The sequence below is a fragment of the Hydractinia symbiolongicarpus genome, chromosome 9, assembly GCF_029227915.1.
Source record: "Hydractinia symbiolongicarpus strain clone_291-10 chromosome 9, HSymV2.1, whole genome shotgun sequence".
Lineage (NCBI taxonomy): Eukaryota > Metazoa > Cnidaria > Hydrozoa > Anthoathecata > Hydractiniidae > Hydractinia > Hydractinia symbiolongicarpus.
In genome coordinates this window covers 3,372,778-3,390,940 of record NC_079883.1, presented here as the reverse complement: position 1 = coordinate 3,390,940, position 18,163 = coordinate 3,372,778, and the positions used below count along the sequence as shown (strand labels likewise).

The 18,163-nt window shown below is 30.7% G+C and overlaps 2 protein-coding genes and 1 pseudogene across 4 annotated transcripts; all 3 read left to right on the top strand.

Moving 5' to 3' along the window:
* Positions 1-455: 455 nt before the first annotated feature.
* Positions 456-10,857, top strand: LOC130656629 (uncharacterized). 2 transcript variants are annotated; one of them, XM_057459521.1, is made up of 6 exons: positions 456-702; positions 820-971; positions 1,955-2,472; positions 4,632-4,790; positions 5,278-5,347; positions 10,758-10,857. In XM_057459521.1, exons 1-6 carry the CDS (start codon positions 563-565, stop codon positions 10,838-10,840), a joined length of 1,122 nt encoding a protein of 373 aa, XP_057315504.1. In that variant the 5' UTR covers positions 456-562; the 3' UTR covers positions 10,841-10,857. The 2 variants fall into 2 exon arrangements, with proteins under 2 accessions (XP_057315504.1, XP_057315503.1); XM_057459520.1 differs by lacking the exon at positions 10,758-10,857 and adding an exon at positions 6,094-7,413 and having other exon boundaries at positions 474-702.
* LOC130656631 (uncharacterized) lies at positions 7,580-10,748 on the top strand (annotated as a pseudogene).
* Positions 10,858-10,873: 16 nt separating the features above from the next.
* LOC130656630 (uncharacterized) lies at positions 10,874-18,135 on the top strand. 2 transcript variants are annotated; one of them, XM_057459523.1, is made up of 7 exons: positions 10,874-10,976; positions 12,750-12,898; positions 14,308-14,459; positions 15,427-15,935; positions 16,949-17,107; positions 17,379-17,448; positions 17,558-18,135. In XM_057459523.1, exons 2-7 carry the CDS (start codon positions 12,759-12,761, stop codon positions 17,638-17,640), a joined length of 1,113 nt encoding a protein of 370 aa, XP_057315506.1. In that variant the 5' UTR covers positions 10,874-10,976; positions 12,750-12,758; the 3' UTR covers positions 17,641-18,135. The 2 variants fall into 2 exon arrangements, with proteins under 2 accessions (XP_057315506.1, XP_057315505.1); XM_057459522.1 differs by lacking the exon at positions 10,874-10,976 and having other exon boundaries at positions 11,805-12,898.
* The last annotated feature ends 28 nt before the right edge of the window (positions 18,136-18,163 follow it).

The following is an 18,163-nucleotide window of genomic DNA, read 5'->3' as shown; positions in this document are numbered from 1 at the left end:
TTAAAAGGAAATTCCCAATAAAATGTTACAAAATTTCCTTTAAAAACCAATTAACTTAGGTCAATAAAAATGTGTTGCATTTTGTATTTTAAGTGCCGAAAGCACTTTTTTTCACAAAGAGAGCAAATGGGTGTGTATATTGTTTATAATTGTAAATTTAGAATAATAAATGAAATCATACGTTTTTGCTTATTCTAAAAAAAGTGTGTGTGTCACCCTAAATGTATGCGAGTTATTACTATGCTATTGATTTTTATTTTGAAAGTATGGCATTCAGTTTTTCTTAAATGTTGAATATAACCGTTTAATTTTGGAATGATGCTAAATATATTTAACCAAGAACTACAAAAACCACTACGCCATGAAAAGTGCTGGCATTTTAAGGCAAGTGTGGTATTATGAAAAATCTAATATTTTTTCAATAAAATTATTTATATCCTGTTGTTTCGTGTGGTAAGTAACTGTGTATATAATTTTTATAAATCATGAATGGCAAATTTCCGATGTGCTGTTGTGTTTGTACTTAACTAACGTTATTTATTATTTGTTAAAAGAAAGAAAAATGAGTTTCGAAAAACCAGTTTGCGTTGCTGACATTGAAGCAATTGCTAGAAAAAATTTGACAAGAAATGCTCTGAATTATTATGTATCTGGAGCAGATGGTGAGCAAACATTATCTGAAAATTGTAAAGCATTTGATCGGTATGTTAAAGAATATTTTGTTCAAACGGTTCCCTGTACTGCTTAATTGGAATTCCAGAAATAATACCATAGCTGCTTTATGTTTGATAGCTTAATTATTGCTTTACATTTATATAGGTTAAGAATACGACCTCGATTATTGCGAGGTCTCAACCAAGTTGACATGACCTGCCACACACAAAACAAGCAATTTAAAATTCCAATATGCATTGCGCCTTCAGCAATGCAGAAAATGGCACATCCTATAGGTGAAATTGGAACAGCTCTTGGTGGGTTTGAGTTTAGTTATTTATATATATATTTTTTTCTTAGTTACTGCACTGGTGCAGTTATTTTTTATGTTTTCTGCAGAACAAAAAATATGTAGGCTAGTAAAAGTAAGACGAGAAAAAAAAATTTTAAAACGTCTGACAGCTTTTTCACTCATCCTTTTATTTTATTTATTTTTCTTCTATATTATCTTTTTAATTTGATAAGCATAAGTTATTATTTTTCGGTATGGCAAAAAATATGAAATTAAAAACTTTTTTTAAGCTTTGTGATGTATAATTGTTTTAATCAGGTTTCCTTTTATTAAATTTTGTTGTTGTTGACCTCAAATTAATTTTTTTCTCTGCATTGCAAAGTTTTTAAAATTTCCAACTTTTTCAACATGGTCCTTAAAACTAACAATTTCCAGTTTACAGTGTGTATTGATTTATTACTTTCTTTCTGTGTTGTTTTCCGTCTACTAAGAAATTAAAAATTGCAGTTTTCTGGTAATGTGCTTAGTATGTCTTCATTAGGGATTTTGGAACAATGATTTTAGTATGATTATTCCATAGTCCACCAGATGCCTAGATTTTTGTTTGTTTTGTGTTCTTGTAATGATATTGTTTTCTTTCTGTTTTAATCATGAATCATTTATGGAAGTTTTATTTAAATTACTTCCTATGCTGGTATGTTTTTTCACTCCTCTTTGTATGTGCCACCACAAATGATTTTAAATATGATCTGAAATTTATGCAATATTTTGCAAGCAGGTCCTGGTCTGAATAAGAGCAATCTGACCATTATGCTTTCAAAGAAAAAAATGTTTGATGGGAGTTATCAAAGCGTGAAGTCAACCTTGTATTTTTCATTTCAGATTTTTTTCTTTTTTTTGAAAGTACCTTACATTAAGTGAGTGTGTCGAATGGGGTTTGACAATTAAAAGGTTTGGCAAGAACAATTTTTCTTGTTGGTATAATATAATCCTTATTTGACATTTTAGCTGCTGAAAGCTTTGGTACATGTATGGGTGTCAGTACCCTTAGTACCACATCATATGAGGAAATTGCAAAGGCTGCTCCAAACTGTCACTTGTGGATGCAGCTTTATGTTTACAAGAAAAAACAACTGTCAGTAGATTTGATCAGAAGGGCTGAAAAAGCTGGCTTCACTGCTATTGTTCTTACAGTTGATACTCCAGAGCTGGGCAAAAGATTAGCAGATGAGAGGCACAAATTTTCGCTTCCTTCTGATTTGGAGCTAGCTAACTTTAAAGGTGTTCCTGGAATTTCTGATGTCAGCAGCAAGGGTGGTTCAGGATTAATGGCTTACTGCAGCAAAAACATGGAACGTGCATTAGGTTGGGATGATGTTGATTGGTTGAGGACAGTCACCAAACTACCAATATTGCTGAAAGGTATTCTCACAAGAGAAGATGCATTAGAAGCTTTAAAGCATGATGTTCAAGGAATTATTGTTTCCAATCATGGTGGCAGACAGTTAGATGGAGTTCCCTCCACGGTAGGACACATGTTTTTATGGATCACTATTCTTCAAATAAGTTTCTCCTAAATTGTGTCATGCTATGAACATCAATGTAATTTACAAAGAAAAAACTGTTTTATGTTTCCTTATGATTGTTACTTCCATCTTTTTAACCAAAATATCAACATCATAAGGCCACTTGCAGATGATTCTTCGTTCATGGTAGTTAGTTGCGCTGAAACTTAAATGTGTGATGCGCTTTTTATTTATTATTTTTAAAAATTTTACTTCCGCTTAGTTTAATGCAATGGAAAAGCAAGACAGATTATTATTGCCGGAACACCCTCCTTTGTTTTGATTATTATATATCTTTGGAAATTGCTAACTAAAACTGATTACTGCAAGACTTTACTATAACAATCAATACTATTTTGGACAAATTATAAAAACAAGGTAGAATACGCTTATCGTAACACCCTCCTCTGTTATGATTTTTCAATATACAATTGTAATGCTGCGAAAGACTTTTTAATATTGACAAAGATTCTGTGCAAAAAACAAAAGAACACTAAAATTGTTTATAAAAATAATTTCTGTTTTTTTTATTATTTTAAGTGAGGAGAATATCTTGCTGTATAAATTTCAAAGCAGCACAAGTATAACTTGCTGTATAATGTATAATAATAACTTTCAAAACAACACAAGAGAACAAATTTATTTAAACATTTTTTTCTAGTGAGAGAAATTATTTTTCTTCTTTGCAATAAAAGAATATTAACTGCGTGCTTTATATGAAAATAAAAGGAAAAATATGCTTCTCGTAATACCCTCTTCCATTGTAGACACAGTAATTGAAGAATTAAGAATTGCACGCCTTGACACCATAGAAACAAGGTTAGGCTGAAAAAAAGGCATATTGTTGCATTTCTATTTGATCAATTTTTTGTTTGTTTTTATCGATTTTACTGTTTTTACTGCTTTTTTCCATTTTTATTCTCAGACAGGACGAACATTGATAGCAGTTTTTTTGTATTTATGTATATATTTGCAAATTACTGAAGTCCTCATCCTGTATAAATATTTTTAAATAAATAAATAAATAAATAAAGGAGAAAGGGGACAATGCTTTCTTAGTGAGTACATCTGTGAGTAAATGGTTTTGTAACCAACGTAATAAATGTCTAATATTTAAAAAAAGATTTTTTGTTTGTTTTAGCTGCTTAGTAATATGGACATTTTCTATAAAACAAAAGGATTTGAACAAACTTTTACTACAACCGTGGGCACATAATTTAATTTTTTATGTGAAAATGTATGTATATCTGTTTTTAGTTTTTATTTGAAATAAGCATTAAAACCATGCGATGTCTTACTTTAGACAGACATTTAAAAACTGGAAAAGTTGTTCTTGTTATTTTTTATGTTATCAGAAAACATCTGAAAAAAATACAGTGTTCTTTGTAATAAAGGTCTCACTAAATTTTGCATGCTTTCTAACTTCAATAAGTCTCGTCAATATGTTTGAACTCATGCACATTGACGAGTATGCACACCACATGTGGCAATCTAATAGCCTACACAAAATAATTAAAAGAATTCTTAGTTCTCTCATTTATGCCACTAATGATATAACTATTTTTGTTGCAACAATTTTAACATACCATTGTTAAAATGTCAAAGATACCCAACATCAAGCTCATGCCTAGAAAAGATTTCTTCTCATTTTCTTATTTTGTGAATCATGAAAGTTTGTCATAAATGAAAGTTGTTAAGAATGTGAAGAAAAAAGCTTAAAGGTTAAAGTCATTTGTTGTAAGCATAAATGACCTGTGATATTTATGTGCACTGTTTGCTTGTTCGCCAAGGAGCTTATATGAAACTCTCCACAAAAGTTGGTCCATGATATAATAATCTTTACTCAACAAATGTTCCGCCAATTTAATTTTTACACCATGTATTTTACTATATTAACCTTTGCGCAACACATGTCTCACTAAAATAATCTTGACATAACACTGTTTTACTATATTAATCTTTACACCACAAATGTTCTACTGTACAAAACAAGTTATTTGTTGCCAGAGAAACAACACAGATTTAAATTCATGTCAAACAATGTTACTAGCTGTTAGACATAGATGTGTATAATAAATACTGGTGCTTGTTGAATAACAGGCAACACATTATTTTTTTAGATTGAAGCACTTCCAGAAGTAGTACAAGCTGTTGATGGAAAAATGGAAGTGTATCTTGATGGTGGCATACGTAAAGGAACTGATGTTTTTAAAGCGTTAGCACTTGGTGCTAAAGCAGTGTTTATTGGAAGACCAGCTCTATATGGACTATCCTATAATGTGTGTACCTTCTTTTAAGTGATGTGCGCTTGTGTTAAGGGGTATTTTCACGAAGCGAATTGAGCAGCAATTTCGACGGCGAATTGTATCTGAGCATGCGGGTTTTGTTTGTTATGATTTTGCATCAAAAAATTCACTTCGCTGAAGAGTAGAAACAATTCCTACTTTTTTGCGGCTAAAGGTTTTGCTGCTAGTTTTAGACCAATCAGAACGCGGTTAACCAATGTAAACAATGAATTTGGCGTCTAATTTATTTTGTCATGAAAATTAAAAAGCGAATTCGCCGTTCAGTTCGCTTCGTGAAAATCTCCCTTTAGTATAACATGAGTTATGTTGAATTAATCCAAATCGTGAATCTAAAAACAAGATCCATAATTTCATGGCAAAGCTTGCTAACTTTTTAATTTTTTTTTTTTTTTTGGTAGTGGTCCATTTGTTAGCAATATTTGGTACACAAAGTGTAACTGTTTAACACTTTTTAATACAGGGTGAAAAGGGTGTGAAGAAAGTGTTGGAACTTCTTCAGGAAGAGCTTGAAAAAGCCATGTTACTTGCAGGTTAAATGTTTAACATTTATGTTTAAACCTTTTGCTTTACTCAGATCTATATGGTTTGTGTAAGACAATTTCCATTGCAGGAAAAACACTATTAAGCCATAACATAGAAATGGAAACACAGGAAATGACATTTTTTGTGTTTTACAATTTTGTTACCAGAATAAACCTTAACGAATAAGAGATGATGATATTAATATTTTTCTATATGAAACTTTATAGGGTTATGCCATAACTCGTTTTAAATCCTTATCTACCTTGATTCTAAAGGCCACTTACATGAGTTTTTTTATAGTCATTAATCAACTTGTTATTGACAATTTTTAAAACATGCTAAAACATGTTGCCAATGGAAATAAATAGGATTTGACAAGTCTTAAAAATTATTGTTCTTCTTTTCACTGGTATGACGAAAGCGTATCTTGAAGTTATTAACAACTCGTAAAAAAAGCCTGTTGCCATTGATAACTTCTTTTGACCTTTTAAAATTGTCAGGATCTATTTACAAGTCTTGTAGCCAGAGCTTTGTAGTATTTAAAAAAATTTTTTACGAACTAAATACACTTCCAATCACACTCTCTACATAGGTACAATCATTCAAACTGAAAATATTATGTTGCATTTTCTGCTAGATTGAGTAATTGTAGTTTGTGTTAAATAATATCATAGACTACACAGTCTATGATGCTTCATTTTCTGTCATAATAGAATCCTACCTCCTGTCGAATTATTCTTACTTTTTCTGACAGGTTGTGCTTCGTTGGCTGATATTACACCAGATATGGTTGTACATGAAAGCTATTACTGGAAATTACCCAATCACAAGTTGTAATATCGTACTGTTAAAGTGGCGTCTGATTGACTTTAGATAAATACATTCTTCTTGTCGTTATCTATTTATTTCTTGTTTTAAAATTCCCTTCTGCTATGAACCATCGTTATCCATGCTGGCATGGAAAATGGTGTTAACTATTTCATGAAAGTTATTACAAAGATACAGAAAGTTTTGTTGATTAACACAAGGTGTTTCAAAACAAAGGTTAAATTTAAAAGCAAAATAATTCATAGCAGAAAACATGCAGTGATGTGTAAGTTTTGATAGTATGGACATTTTATGTATATAAGATATACACTGATTTGTCTTTAGAATCTTCTGTAAAAAAATGTTTGTTATAAATTGTTCTTGTTACATTCTTGTAATTTCATTTATAAAATGATTATTTGTACACTATGTTTAAATTTCTTTATTTTTTTGGTGATTTTTGCTAACACTTGGAACAATTTAATTATATGCAGTGTCGTTGCATAAATAATTACAGCTAACAAGACCAGTATCAGTGATATATGCCAATCGTAACTTACTGTTATTTTAGATAGTTTAGCACTCTTCTGTATCTTTGCACTTTTTGTAATTGTCATGTATTGATTTAGCAAGAAAAAATGCAAACTGTATTAACTTGGTATTATTTTTATTTATATCATATTTATGTGTCCTAACATATGTATTAAACATTAAAGTTATTTTTACTAAACATCTACATAGCAAGTAAGAAGTTGTAACAATATTCTTTTAATGTTTTGTTTTATTTTTTTGCTTTTTAAGAGCTAAAAGTTAAGGAAATGTCATTTATGCGTGCAAAATGAGCCTAAATGGTGGAAAAAAATTTTCATTTCTCAGGATTGGATCATTAGTTTTTTTCTGATATTTTGCACAAAGACAGGGAACAATAGACTCTCAAATGTGCCAAAGTCAGTTTTCTAAAAACAAATCTTAGTGAACAAAATGAGCAAAAATGATCATTAGGACATTTTTCAGGATTGGATCAATAGTTAATTCTGATTTTTTTTCACAAAGATGAGAACAATTGCCCCTTAAATGTTATAAAGTCAGTTTTTTTAAAATTTGTTTTTCCGACCCAATAATGGCGGATTCGTGGGTAAAATGAGTCTTAACAGTTCAAAAATACAGATTTTTTTCTCTTTCTTTACGGAGGATTGGATTATTAGTTTTTTCTGATGTTTATTCTTGGTGCCACAAAACCTTTTAAAATTATTTAATTATTGTTATTCAGATTTAGAAAAATGGATAGAAAAGATCCTGTTTGTCTTGTTGATTTAAAAACGATAGCATCAAAACGAATGACGGAGAATGCCTGTAATTACTATGAATCTGGGTCTGATAATGAACAAACAATGAGTGAGAACTTGAATGCATTTAGTAGGTTGGTGTGTGCATAGTAATAATTTTGTTTCAATAATTTGGATCATTTGACCATTTCGGTTACGCTGTGCCAAAAATGTCAAGATTTCAAATATCTAGCTTATACTAAATTTTAGACTGGCGCACAGAGACAATTTTCCTGTAATTCAAGAAAAATCCATGTAATTTATTTTCTTGATTGTGTTTTTAAATTCCAATTAACAAATTAGTTATTTTTATGAAATTAATTTTTCTCTATTATTAATTCTTGTGTCATTATTTTAAATGAAAAAAATATGTAGAACAGGTTTTAAGAAGTGCAGAAAAAAGCTAAAAAATTTGTCAGTTTTGACTTATGTAAAAACTCTTTTTATGCACATGCAAGGTTTAGGTACATGCTTTCGATCTATTTCTTGCCATTAGGACCTATACTGTGCAACTTGATTGCACAAAGCACACAGTCCAGCTTTTTATTATGGCTTCAGGTATCGTATACAACCACGCCTGTTACGTGGTATTGATAAAATAGATACAACTTGTGCCATCCAAGATCAAAAAATAAGTATGCCCATATGTGTGGCACCAACAGCAATGCAGAAACTTGCACACCCTGATGGTGAAAGAGCAACTGCTGGAGGTGAATAGCTAAATTGCTAATAAAACTAAATAATGTGATGTGAACAAATAAAGAAAATAAGCAATGCTACAAAACATGTTTAGCATTTTACTTTAATAAAATCAGGACACCAAATTTTGATAATTCACTCTCACATATTTTATTACCTTACAATGGTATTTGCACCTAAAGTAACAAAAGTTGTTCTCTAGCATATTTTAAAATTGTTTTATGTATTTTAATTTAGCTGTCGAAACATTTGGTACTTGTATGACTGTAAGTACCTATAGTACAACAAACTACGAAGAACTTGTTGGGACGTCTCCCAATGCAATATACTGGATGCAGTTATATATTTTTAACGATGAAGACTTCATAATTAGTTTAATTAGAAGAGGAGAAAAAGCAGGCTTCAAAGCAATTGCTTTAACAGTTGATACACCATGTGTTGGCTATCGAAGAGTTCAAGAAACGTATGGCGTACATCTTCCCAAGGATATAAATTTTGCAGTTTTAAGAAATATATCCAGATACTCGGATTTCAATGAAGAAGGAAAGGTTAAAATACACAATACTAGAATCAAAAAAGCTACTGGTTGGAAGGATATTGATTGGTTGAGAACAGTGACCAAACTACCAATCATACTAAAAGGTATTCTTACAAGAGAAGATGCATTAGAAGCTTTATAGCATGATGTTCAAGGAATTATTGTTTCCAATCATGGTGGTAGACAATTAGATGGAGTTTCCTCCACGGTATCTGTTCAGTTTAGTTTAACGCCATTTTTTCTTACTTAACACTTTTTTGTAGGAAGCAAGAAACTTTCCTGTAATGTCCTGGAATTATTTTTTGTGGTCACTATGCATTTGCCACAAGCAATAGCTGCAAGTTTAAAACCCATATGTTATAATTTTGGGAAAAAAAACTTTTTAACCACAATTTTCCTATTAGTAACAAAATATTTTGCAAATAAAAATAAACAGGCTTTTTCAGGAAGAGTTTGGCACATGTGCAGCAAAAAGCATGTCAAGTGTTTTAAGCTTTCTTTCGGGTGTGCTACATTTATATATTTCTTTTTAAATTTGCATTTTGCACGGCTATTTATAGCACACCTTCATTTCATAAAAAAAATTTAAAATTCAATTAACTTATGGTTAGACCTTATTATAGTAAATAAATTCCATTCTGTTTTTGTAGATTGAAGCACTTGCAGAAGTAGTACAAGCTGTTGATGGGAAGATGGAAGTATATCTAGATGGTGGTGTACGTAAAGGAACTGATGTTTTTAAAGCATTAGCGTTGGGTGCGAAAGCAGTGTTTATTGGAAGACCTGTTTTACATGGACTTTCATACAATGTATGTTTATTTATAATGGATGTACTGTGTAAATGTGTCACAAAAATTGGAAAAATACTAGCTACGGAGTACCTTACATGTATTTACGTTGTAAAAATTAGATTTTAAAATTGTGTAACAAAGTATTTTTGTGTTAAGAAAGAAATGAATTTAAGAAAGCTTAACATTGCAGTATTTAAAACAGCAACAATTTTATTTTATGAGAAACAGCTTAGAAGCAATTGCACTAAAATCTACTAAGGCGGAATGTAAGCAAAAATTTGTTTTAACAAATGTGTTGAGAATACACAAGGATTCGTTTTTCCTCACATAGTCGTTTATATTCATTTACAGAACCCTGTATTCTAAATCAACAATTTTTCAGGTATATGTTAGAATTTTACTGTGAATAAAACAATTTTAAGTGAACGTGGGTACTATTTTAGCTGGGTCTGTTACGCAGCTTCTCTGCATTTAAAATCATTTTTAGCATCTGAAGTACCGGTTTAAAAGTTAAATTATTTGTAAATGTGTATTTTTTATATTTAAGGGTGAAGCTGGTGTAAAAAAAGTTTTGCAATTGTTGAAGGCTGAATTTGAAAGAACTATGCTTCTTGCAGGTAATTGCTAACCCTGTGTAAATCCTACATGCACAACTCTTTAAATAAATCATAAATAAGCACAAATTTTTTAAAGACCACAAAATTTTTATTATGCAAAAATAAACAAAATTAATAAAATATATCGCATTTGCTATCCTGCGTGTTTAAAGCAACAAATGTTTTTTTGTAGCAAGACGACAGAATACAAATAATTAACAAGGGAGAGAAAATAGAATTCTATGGAATAATCCACAATTTTGCATGTTGAGAATATTCAAGTTGTCAGATTTTCCCTGTCATGCATGTCCCGCGAATTGCTTTTTTGTGCATCCTTTACACAAAATGGCGATTCGGCTACCATTTGAATAGAACACTGCTATTTGAACCGCTATTCCCCTCAAATCTGATTTGTTCTTTATTCATAGCACCAGAAAATCATCTCAGCAAAATCTGGTAACCAACATGCATGTATAAAAACCCACAGCAGCAAAAATAATGGAATAAATTAGACTGTTTAGTAGTTTTGATATAACCTCACACAACACTCTTAAATGGATGTCGATTGTTTTCAAGATATGCAAAATAAAATGCGCATCCTCAAAATATAATAGTCCAACTGTGGTAGAAACATTATGTAGTTTTATAAAGTTTTATCATAGGTTGTGCTTCATTGGCTGATATTACACCAGATATGGTTGTACATGAAAGCTATTACAGGAAATTACCCAATCACAAGTTGTAATAATGGTACTTTTGAGGTGTTGTCTTAATTTAGTTTAGAAACATTTCGTCGTGTAGTCATCTATATCTTAGAATGGAAGTGTTAGTTTTACTACACGCAGTGTGAAATGTTATTACAAAAAAGAATGTGTTAACAGGTTAGTGTTAACAGGTTAGCCCTAAAAGTAAAAGATTTTATAATGGGAAACATGCATTTTATTATTAATAGTTTATTCTAATTTAGTGTTATCAAGTAATTTCGTTTATTAAATGTTTATGGTTAGCCTGTATTTTTGTTGTAATTGTTGTTGTTGTTGTATTGTTATGTTTAAATTGATTTGAATTATGCAGTATTGATATATAAATATTTTATTAAATTATTTTATTTTAAATTAGATTGTTTTTTTTTATTTTTCTATCGCACTTATTGCACAAATTGTTTTTACTGACTTCAGCTCTATTTAACGTTCAACTTAAAAATACTTAATCCTGAAATTTGGTATTTTTTTAATCAAAAAGTTTTGGTTTACCTTTTTAGCCTAAGTTTATGTTCCCTATACTACCAGAAATGTTTTAAAAAGTTCTTTTAACATTACATGACATTACCGTGACTATGCCGTATTGTATTTCCTAGAAAAGCAGTATGGGTGCAGCCCTAGAAATTAGCCCAAAAACCCGTTGGAAGTAAATTGCCGACGACATAGTCGTTTGCAGCAGCAATTCCTCAGCAATAATTTGCTGTTAAACATCAGCAATTTTAAAAGTATTATTTTTTGAAGCTTCACTAGTCTTAACAACCCTTTAAATATCAGTCTCTTTGCGCACGCCTTGCACACTCCTAAATCGTTTCAGGCGTGTGATTAATCGCACGCCTGAAAAATAGAGTTTTTAAAAACAACCGATAAAATCCATTTTGTAGCGTACGATGGCAGCCCTTGAAATAATTTTTGGAGACTCATCAATCAAAATTTCCGCCACATTTCGTTGGAGAAAACGTCCAATAGATTTTCGTCTTGGTCGAAAGCGTTTTGTCTTAGAATTATTGAATAGTCCTGGTCCTTTTAATCCATGAACAAGCCTATTCATAGCCAACCTGACCATCCTAGCTAATTCACCAAATCCTGATTTAGTTAAAAGAACTACGTAGACCTAAATCTCTCTGGCCTGGCACCTTCGTCGTTGGTAATCAGGACTTACACAAGAAATCCAGCCATGCGTTCCTTAACTAATGCTGAGGTGGGAGCACGGATAAATTAAGTCTGCAAAACTGGACTTACAGGTGGAACGGACATTTTATCGTGGATTTAATTGTAGATAGTTTCTTCATTTGACAAATCCATTTGGAAACCATAGCAGGTCCAAATTTAATGGATTTTTTTTATGCCGCAAGTGTTATTTAAGCAATTTTAAAAACGAAACACACGTGCGGTAAAAACCATTTGTTTGCGTAAGTGTTGTTAAAATGTAGCTAATGGATAAAGATTTTTTGTAATTTGAAAACAATAAGTTTATAAAAATGACAGTATAGTCATGCATAATATTTTGGATATGTAGAAAAGAAAGTTAAGATTGAGAGAGTCGCTATATGTAGACTCTCGATCATCGTGTTTGGGGTTCATGAATCAAAACGTCCCCCACTTTTCTACTGCAAAATTAGCACGCAGCAAAGATTAGTCTCGGCAGTTTTTTGCCGTCGCGAAATGAAACATAGAAAATATGATTTTTTTTTCATCAAGTTTAGTAAAAATGTTTTTTATGTTGTTTTTTGATGGTATTTACTGCCATATCTCGATATAACTTAAAATATTTTAAAAAAAGCGGATTAAAGAGATTTTACCCTTAAGTTATATTTTATTTCTTCACTTTAAAAATTAAAAGTGTTTTATTGCTATCGAATTGATGTAACAAAATTTTCTAAAATTGTTGTTTAGATTTAAAAAATGGATAATAAAGATCCTGTTTGTCTTGCTGATGTGGAAAGGATAGCATCAAAACAAATGACGGAAAATGCATGGAATTACTACGCATCTGGTTCTGATAATGAACAGACAATGAACGAGAACTCAAACACCTTTACTAGGTTGGTTTTAATTTAGAATAATAAACAGACCATTTTGTGAGAGCTGTGCAATTTCACCAGAATTCTGGAAACTACAACAAATGTGTTTCAACCCCTATCGTTGACTTGAATCTTTGTGAAGCCTTTTCAATCAGTTTGTACTTACTTACGCCTGCGCTAGTTATTAATTATTTTTAACAAAAATTTTCTGTTTGTTAGTGTTTATGTATTTGTAATAAACATTTAAGCTTGATTATGTTCGCTTACTTGTGATTTCTTGAGGCAGTAAGTAAGTGAAGCTTGATGCATTTCATTTTAAAGATCTTTAGATAAACATACTACAATATTCTAATCTTTTTATGGTCGTCTTATGGAAAATTTAAACTAAAAGATAAAAGGTAAACGAAATCTTTGGACAGAGTATGATTTTAGGTAATGGTTCTCATGACCCATTTAATCAATGACTCTACTTACAACTTGTTTGAAAATAGATTGAAATTCACAGTCGTGCACATTGATGGATCTTGCACAGGTTTGTTTCCCATGAGTAAATGGCAGCCCATATTCAGTGTACAGGGAAAAGGAATTTTGTTACTACTTTTTCCCTGCACGAAATTTAATTTTTCAAGATCACAAAAACAAGCACATGTAAATTTATAAACAATCCACTGTACACCCACCTAAATAAACGGCCAGGAAACCATACCATCGTTTTAATTCAATAAATTTGTAAAATATGTAGTATGGCGATGGATATTGCCACTATGTTTTGGCACTGGTATAGTGCTAAATGATGCCATTTATTATAAATTGTCTGCAATTTTGGTTTTCTAAATGTGCTAACAAAAACCTATATGATTTATTTTATAAATATCCTAAATTTTTTATAGGAGAATAAAAGACATCATATTGTTTGTGTACAAAATCATTTCTCAATGAAAAAATTATCATGTATTCCAAACCACTATAACACCAGGATATAAAGCAACAATTTTGATAATTCCAGTGTCTGGCAGATACACAGAAGCTGTTATTGCATATTGTTACCGATTGCTAATAATTAGCCTTTGTGACAAACTAATTTGACAAATAATGCCAAATTAGTTTGTCACAATATGTAACCAATCAATATGTTTACCATTTCACTGCTAATCTAAAATTTGCTCAAAACTAATCTTGTTTCCATATTAGTGTCTGACGGTCACTTTGGGAAGAGGAAAAGAATTGCTGTTTTGGTCAGGTGGCCTTCAAAGCATTTTTTTCTAACAAGCTTTGTCCAAATGTTGCATTATTGGTTGTCACAGGCATGTGGGAACCCTAATTAAAAATATGTTTTCCCAGAAAGAATTATACTTTTTTGTGCCTTTGTTTACTTTGTTGCTTTGTTGAACCTTGACACATTTGTAGTTAAGTTTTTTTTATGGCTTCAGGTATCGTATACGACCATGCCTACTACGTGGCATTAATAAAGTAGATACAACTTGTGTCATTCAAGACCAAAAAATAAGTATGCCCATATGTGTGGCACCAACAGCTATGCAAAAACTTGCACATCCTGACGGTGAAAGAGGAACTGCAGCAGGTAAAGTTTTAAATTATAAAAATTTTGAGTCTCATGTTGTTTATTTTGTTACGTTTTCTGACATTATGCCACGATTTTAGTACATCAGACTGATGTCAATGAACTCAATAAGATCAGAAAAGCCATGAAATAGCACTTTTTTAATTTGAAGCTTAAAACCGTGGAAACAGGTGGAAATATTGTCATTAGCTATTGCCTTAGTATTAGGAACTATATCTGCAAACCACAATTAAAGCAATTCCCTAAAGCTGGATAACATGCATGTTTCCCAATTGATGGGTTGATGATGCTAATATCATCTTAACAGTTTGTCAAAAGCATGCGCTGAATATGTATTTACAATAAAGTAAAAATAAAATTACTGCAATAACACCTTAAACATGCATGGTTGGTGCTTAAAATTGATTTTGCAAATATTTTGTCACTATATTGGAAACCAAATATTCATGAAATCTTTTTAAAATTTTATTTTATTTCCAAACTAAATTATAAATATTTTTTGTTTTGATTAAAGCATGGTGCAAAAAATATAACATGCGTACATTAATTATATACATACATTAATTACATATGTACATTAATTACATTTGTACATTATTTTTTATAAGAAACAAAGCAAACAGCCTAGTTTCTTTAATTTCATGATCTTAGTGCCAAAATTTTTAAGTTTTTTTTATCTATTAGTGTTATCTTATTAGTTAAATTTATGCATATCTAACATACAAGTAAGGCACAACTGCAGCTGTAGGGGATAGTATAATATTGGGGCAGTGCAAATTCTCAAGCTTACTAAAAACATTTTGAATAAATGAGCCACACTAATAAAAGCTTTTTTAAAATTTCCAGGTCTCAAAGTTATTTGTTTTTTATGAATGGGTTTCCTATTTACTAAATATGTGTAGTATTTTGCTTTAATGAAGTTAAAATATCAAATTTGGATAGAACTTTATTTATGTTTTTATTTTAGCTGTTGAAACATTTGGTAGTTGTATGGCTGTAAGCACGTTCAGCACAATAAATTACGAAGAGCTTGTTGCTACGTCTCCCAATGCAATATACTGGATGCAGTTATATGTTTACAAAGATAGGGACTTCACAATAAGTTTAATTAGAAGAGCAGAAAAGGCAGGCTTCAAAGCAATTGCTATGACAATAGATACACCATGTGTTGGCTATCGGAGAGTTCAAGAAAAAAACAATTTTGTTCTTCCCAAGGGTATGGATCTTGCAGTTTTGAGAGATATACCAGGGTACTCAAAATCTAGTAACGTAGGAAAGATTGATTACTGCAATATCCAACTGAAAAAAGCTCTTAGTTGGGAAGATGTTGATTGGTTGAAAACAGTCACCAAACTTCCGATTATATTAAAAGGTATTCTTACAAGAGAAGATGCATTAGAAGCTATAAAGCACAATGTTCAAGGAATAATTGTTTCCAATCATGGTGGCAGACAGTTAGATGGAGTTTCCTCCACGGTACTTATGCAAATAATCTAAACATACTTTCTGTTGCCTTATGTGGATTTAATGTTGAAGTTTTTATGAAATTTTCTTGCAAACAAGACTTTGTTATAGTACTCTTGACTTTTTTTTTGATAAATTACATACAATGACACACTCTAGGAGTTTCTTTCCTCTTTGTCAGCAGCAAAATTATGTCTTATCAGGGAGGCGTATAATCAGGGTGGTCACACTTCCCAAAACTTCTTTATAAAACCTAAGAAAAAAAAACGCCTAAAATCTCCCAGAAAAACAAATATAAACACCCTCTTAAAATATAAACACCCTCTTAAAATCTTCTAAGAAAACCTAAGAAAAACACCCTCCTAAAATCATTTAAATTGTTTATGCTAACATTTTTTTTTTAATATTTTGTTATTACGTTTTATATGTTTATCTTGTAGCAGGATTGATGAATTATATTCACATAATTACTGAATTTCGAAACAACAACTTCTCTAAAACTGAAATAAAAAAAAGCTTAATTATGAGTAATTTCATTTCCTTCCTAAAATGTTTAGAAATTCCCTTAAAATACTGAATGGTTTTTGTACATTTTAAATTTTTTTTTACAAAAATTTGGACAAAAACCTCCTAAATTCTACTACAATCTCCTACAATTTTGTAAATTTAAATTTGTGGCCACCCAAATACTCATCAAACATGTATAATTAAGAAGAAGTGTTCGTAATAAAAAACCTTAAGGATCCATGTTACGACAAGTGTTTTAACAAAAGTCAACAAGCAGCAAAAGTACCACCAGTTAAGGACATTTCTAGAATTGTAGGTCAAAGAAGACAAACTGTGGCAATAGTGTGTTCAAAACCTGATAAGACAATTTGAATTAAACATACATGTATATGTATGTTTAATTCAAAATTAATTAATTAATGTTTATGAGCATATGGTGAGAAGATGCTTTGAAGTTCCATCTTTGCTTTTTTTAAAAAATAGTTATTGCTACAAAGTTTTTTTGTTTTTTTTTGTAGATTGAAGCACTTTCAGATGTAGTTCAAGCTGTGGGCGGAAAGATGGAAGTATATCTAGATGGTGGTATACGTACAGGAACTGATGTTTTTAAAGCATTAGTACTTGGTGCAAAAGCAGTGTTTATCGGAAGACCAGCTCTATATGGACTTGCGTACAATGTTTGTACAATTTGTTTTATTCATATTAGCACAGTTTCAAAACAGAAAATTTATATAAAGTACCTACATAATATGTATACTAAAGTTTTAAAACTTGTAAAAGAAGTCTCTGTGCTCTCAGGAAATATGAAGAATTAACATCACATTGTATTTGATATACCTACTCTGGACAGCTACTTATTAGGAAATATGTAGACTTAACCTCACATTGTATTTTATATACTCTGGGCAGCTACTTAAGATAGGGCTGTAGACAGTCTTTACATTTCAGGGTGAAGCTGGTGTAAAAAAAGTTTTGCAGTTATTGAAGAATGAATTTGAAAGAACTATGCTTCTTGCAGGTATTTCCTGTGTTTATTTATAATTCCTTTTTATTTTATTTATAATTCCTTCTTCTAAAGATTTCTGATATTTGACATTTTCATTAAAACCAATCTTTATATTATGTAGGTTGCCGCTCATTGACGGACATCACACCCAATATGGTTGTGCACGAAAGCTATTATTCGAGATTACCTAATCATAAGTTATGATGCAAACATCCTTTCTGGTTATAGTTGATTAAAATACTTAATGTGAATGAATTGAATATTAATGTAGTAGGCATATATGTTTTTTAACAAAATTGGTGTCTTATAAATTTTGTAATTAATTTTTTTATTTTTGTAGTTAATACGAACAATTTTTCTTTTTGAGCAGTTTCTGTTGAAATTCCTGTTTGAATTATATCATAGAACATAAAAAACAAGCCTTTTTAAATTTTTTAAAAAGCACTTTTCTTTTTGAAGATAATATATTTACATTTAAATAATTTTAGATTTAATTATGCTGCATAAATTATAATGTCATATTTAAGTAATAGCACATTGCACTTTTCTGTCATCAATAATTTTAGACCTGTTAAGGGATGTACATTCAAACTTTATCAATGTATAGATATTAAAATATGAATTATTAAACATAATTTTTTTTGTCAAAATGACACTTGTTTGCTCGCCCAAGGCCTCTTAATTTTTTCATGATGACCTTGCTGATAAGTTGGGATTTAACATGCTT

What these genes read in the sequence shown, in the direction of transcription:
- LOC130656630 (XM_057459523.1), top strand. Translation starts at nt 12,759, where the DNA reads ATGGATAATAAAGATCCTGTTTGTCTTGCTGATGTGGAAAGGATAGCA. An exon ending in TAGATGGAGTTTCCTCCACG is followed by an intron (nt 15,936 to 16,948) that starts GTACTTATGCAA and finishes TTTTTTTTGTAG; the next exon opens with ATTGAAGCACTTTCAGATGT. An exon ending in TATATGGACTTGCGTACAAT is followed by an intron (nt 17,108 to 17,378) that starts GTTTGTACAATT and finishes TTTACATTTCAG; the next exon opens with GGTGAAGCTGGTGTAAAAAA.
- LOC130656629 (XM_057459521.1), top strand. Translation starts at nt 563, where the DNA reads ATGAGTTTCGAAAAACCAGTTTGCGTTGCTGACATTGAAGCAATTGCT. An exon ending in TATATGGACTATCCTATAAT is followed by an intron (nt 4,791 to 5,277) that starts GTGTGTACCTTC and finishes TTTTTAATACAG; the next exon opens with GGTGAAAAGGGTGTGAAGAA. An exon ending in AAAAGCCATGTTACTTGCAG is followed by an intron (nt 5,348 to 10,757) that starts GTTAAATGTTTA and finishes GTTTTATCATAG; the next exon opens with GTTGTGCTTCATTGGCTGAT.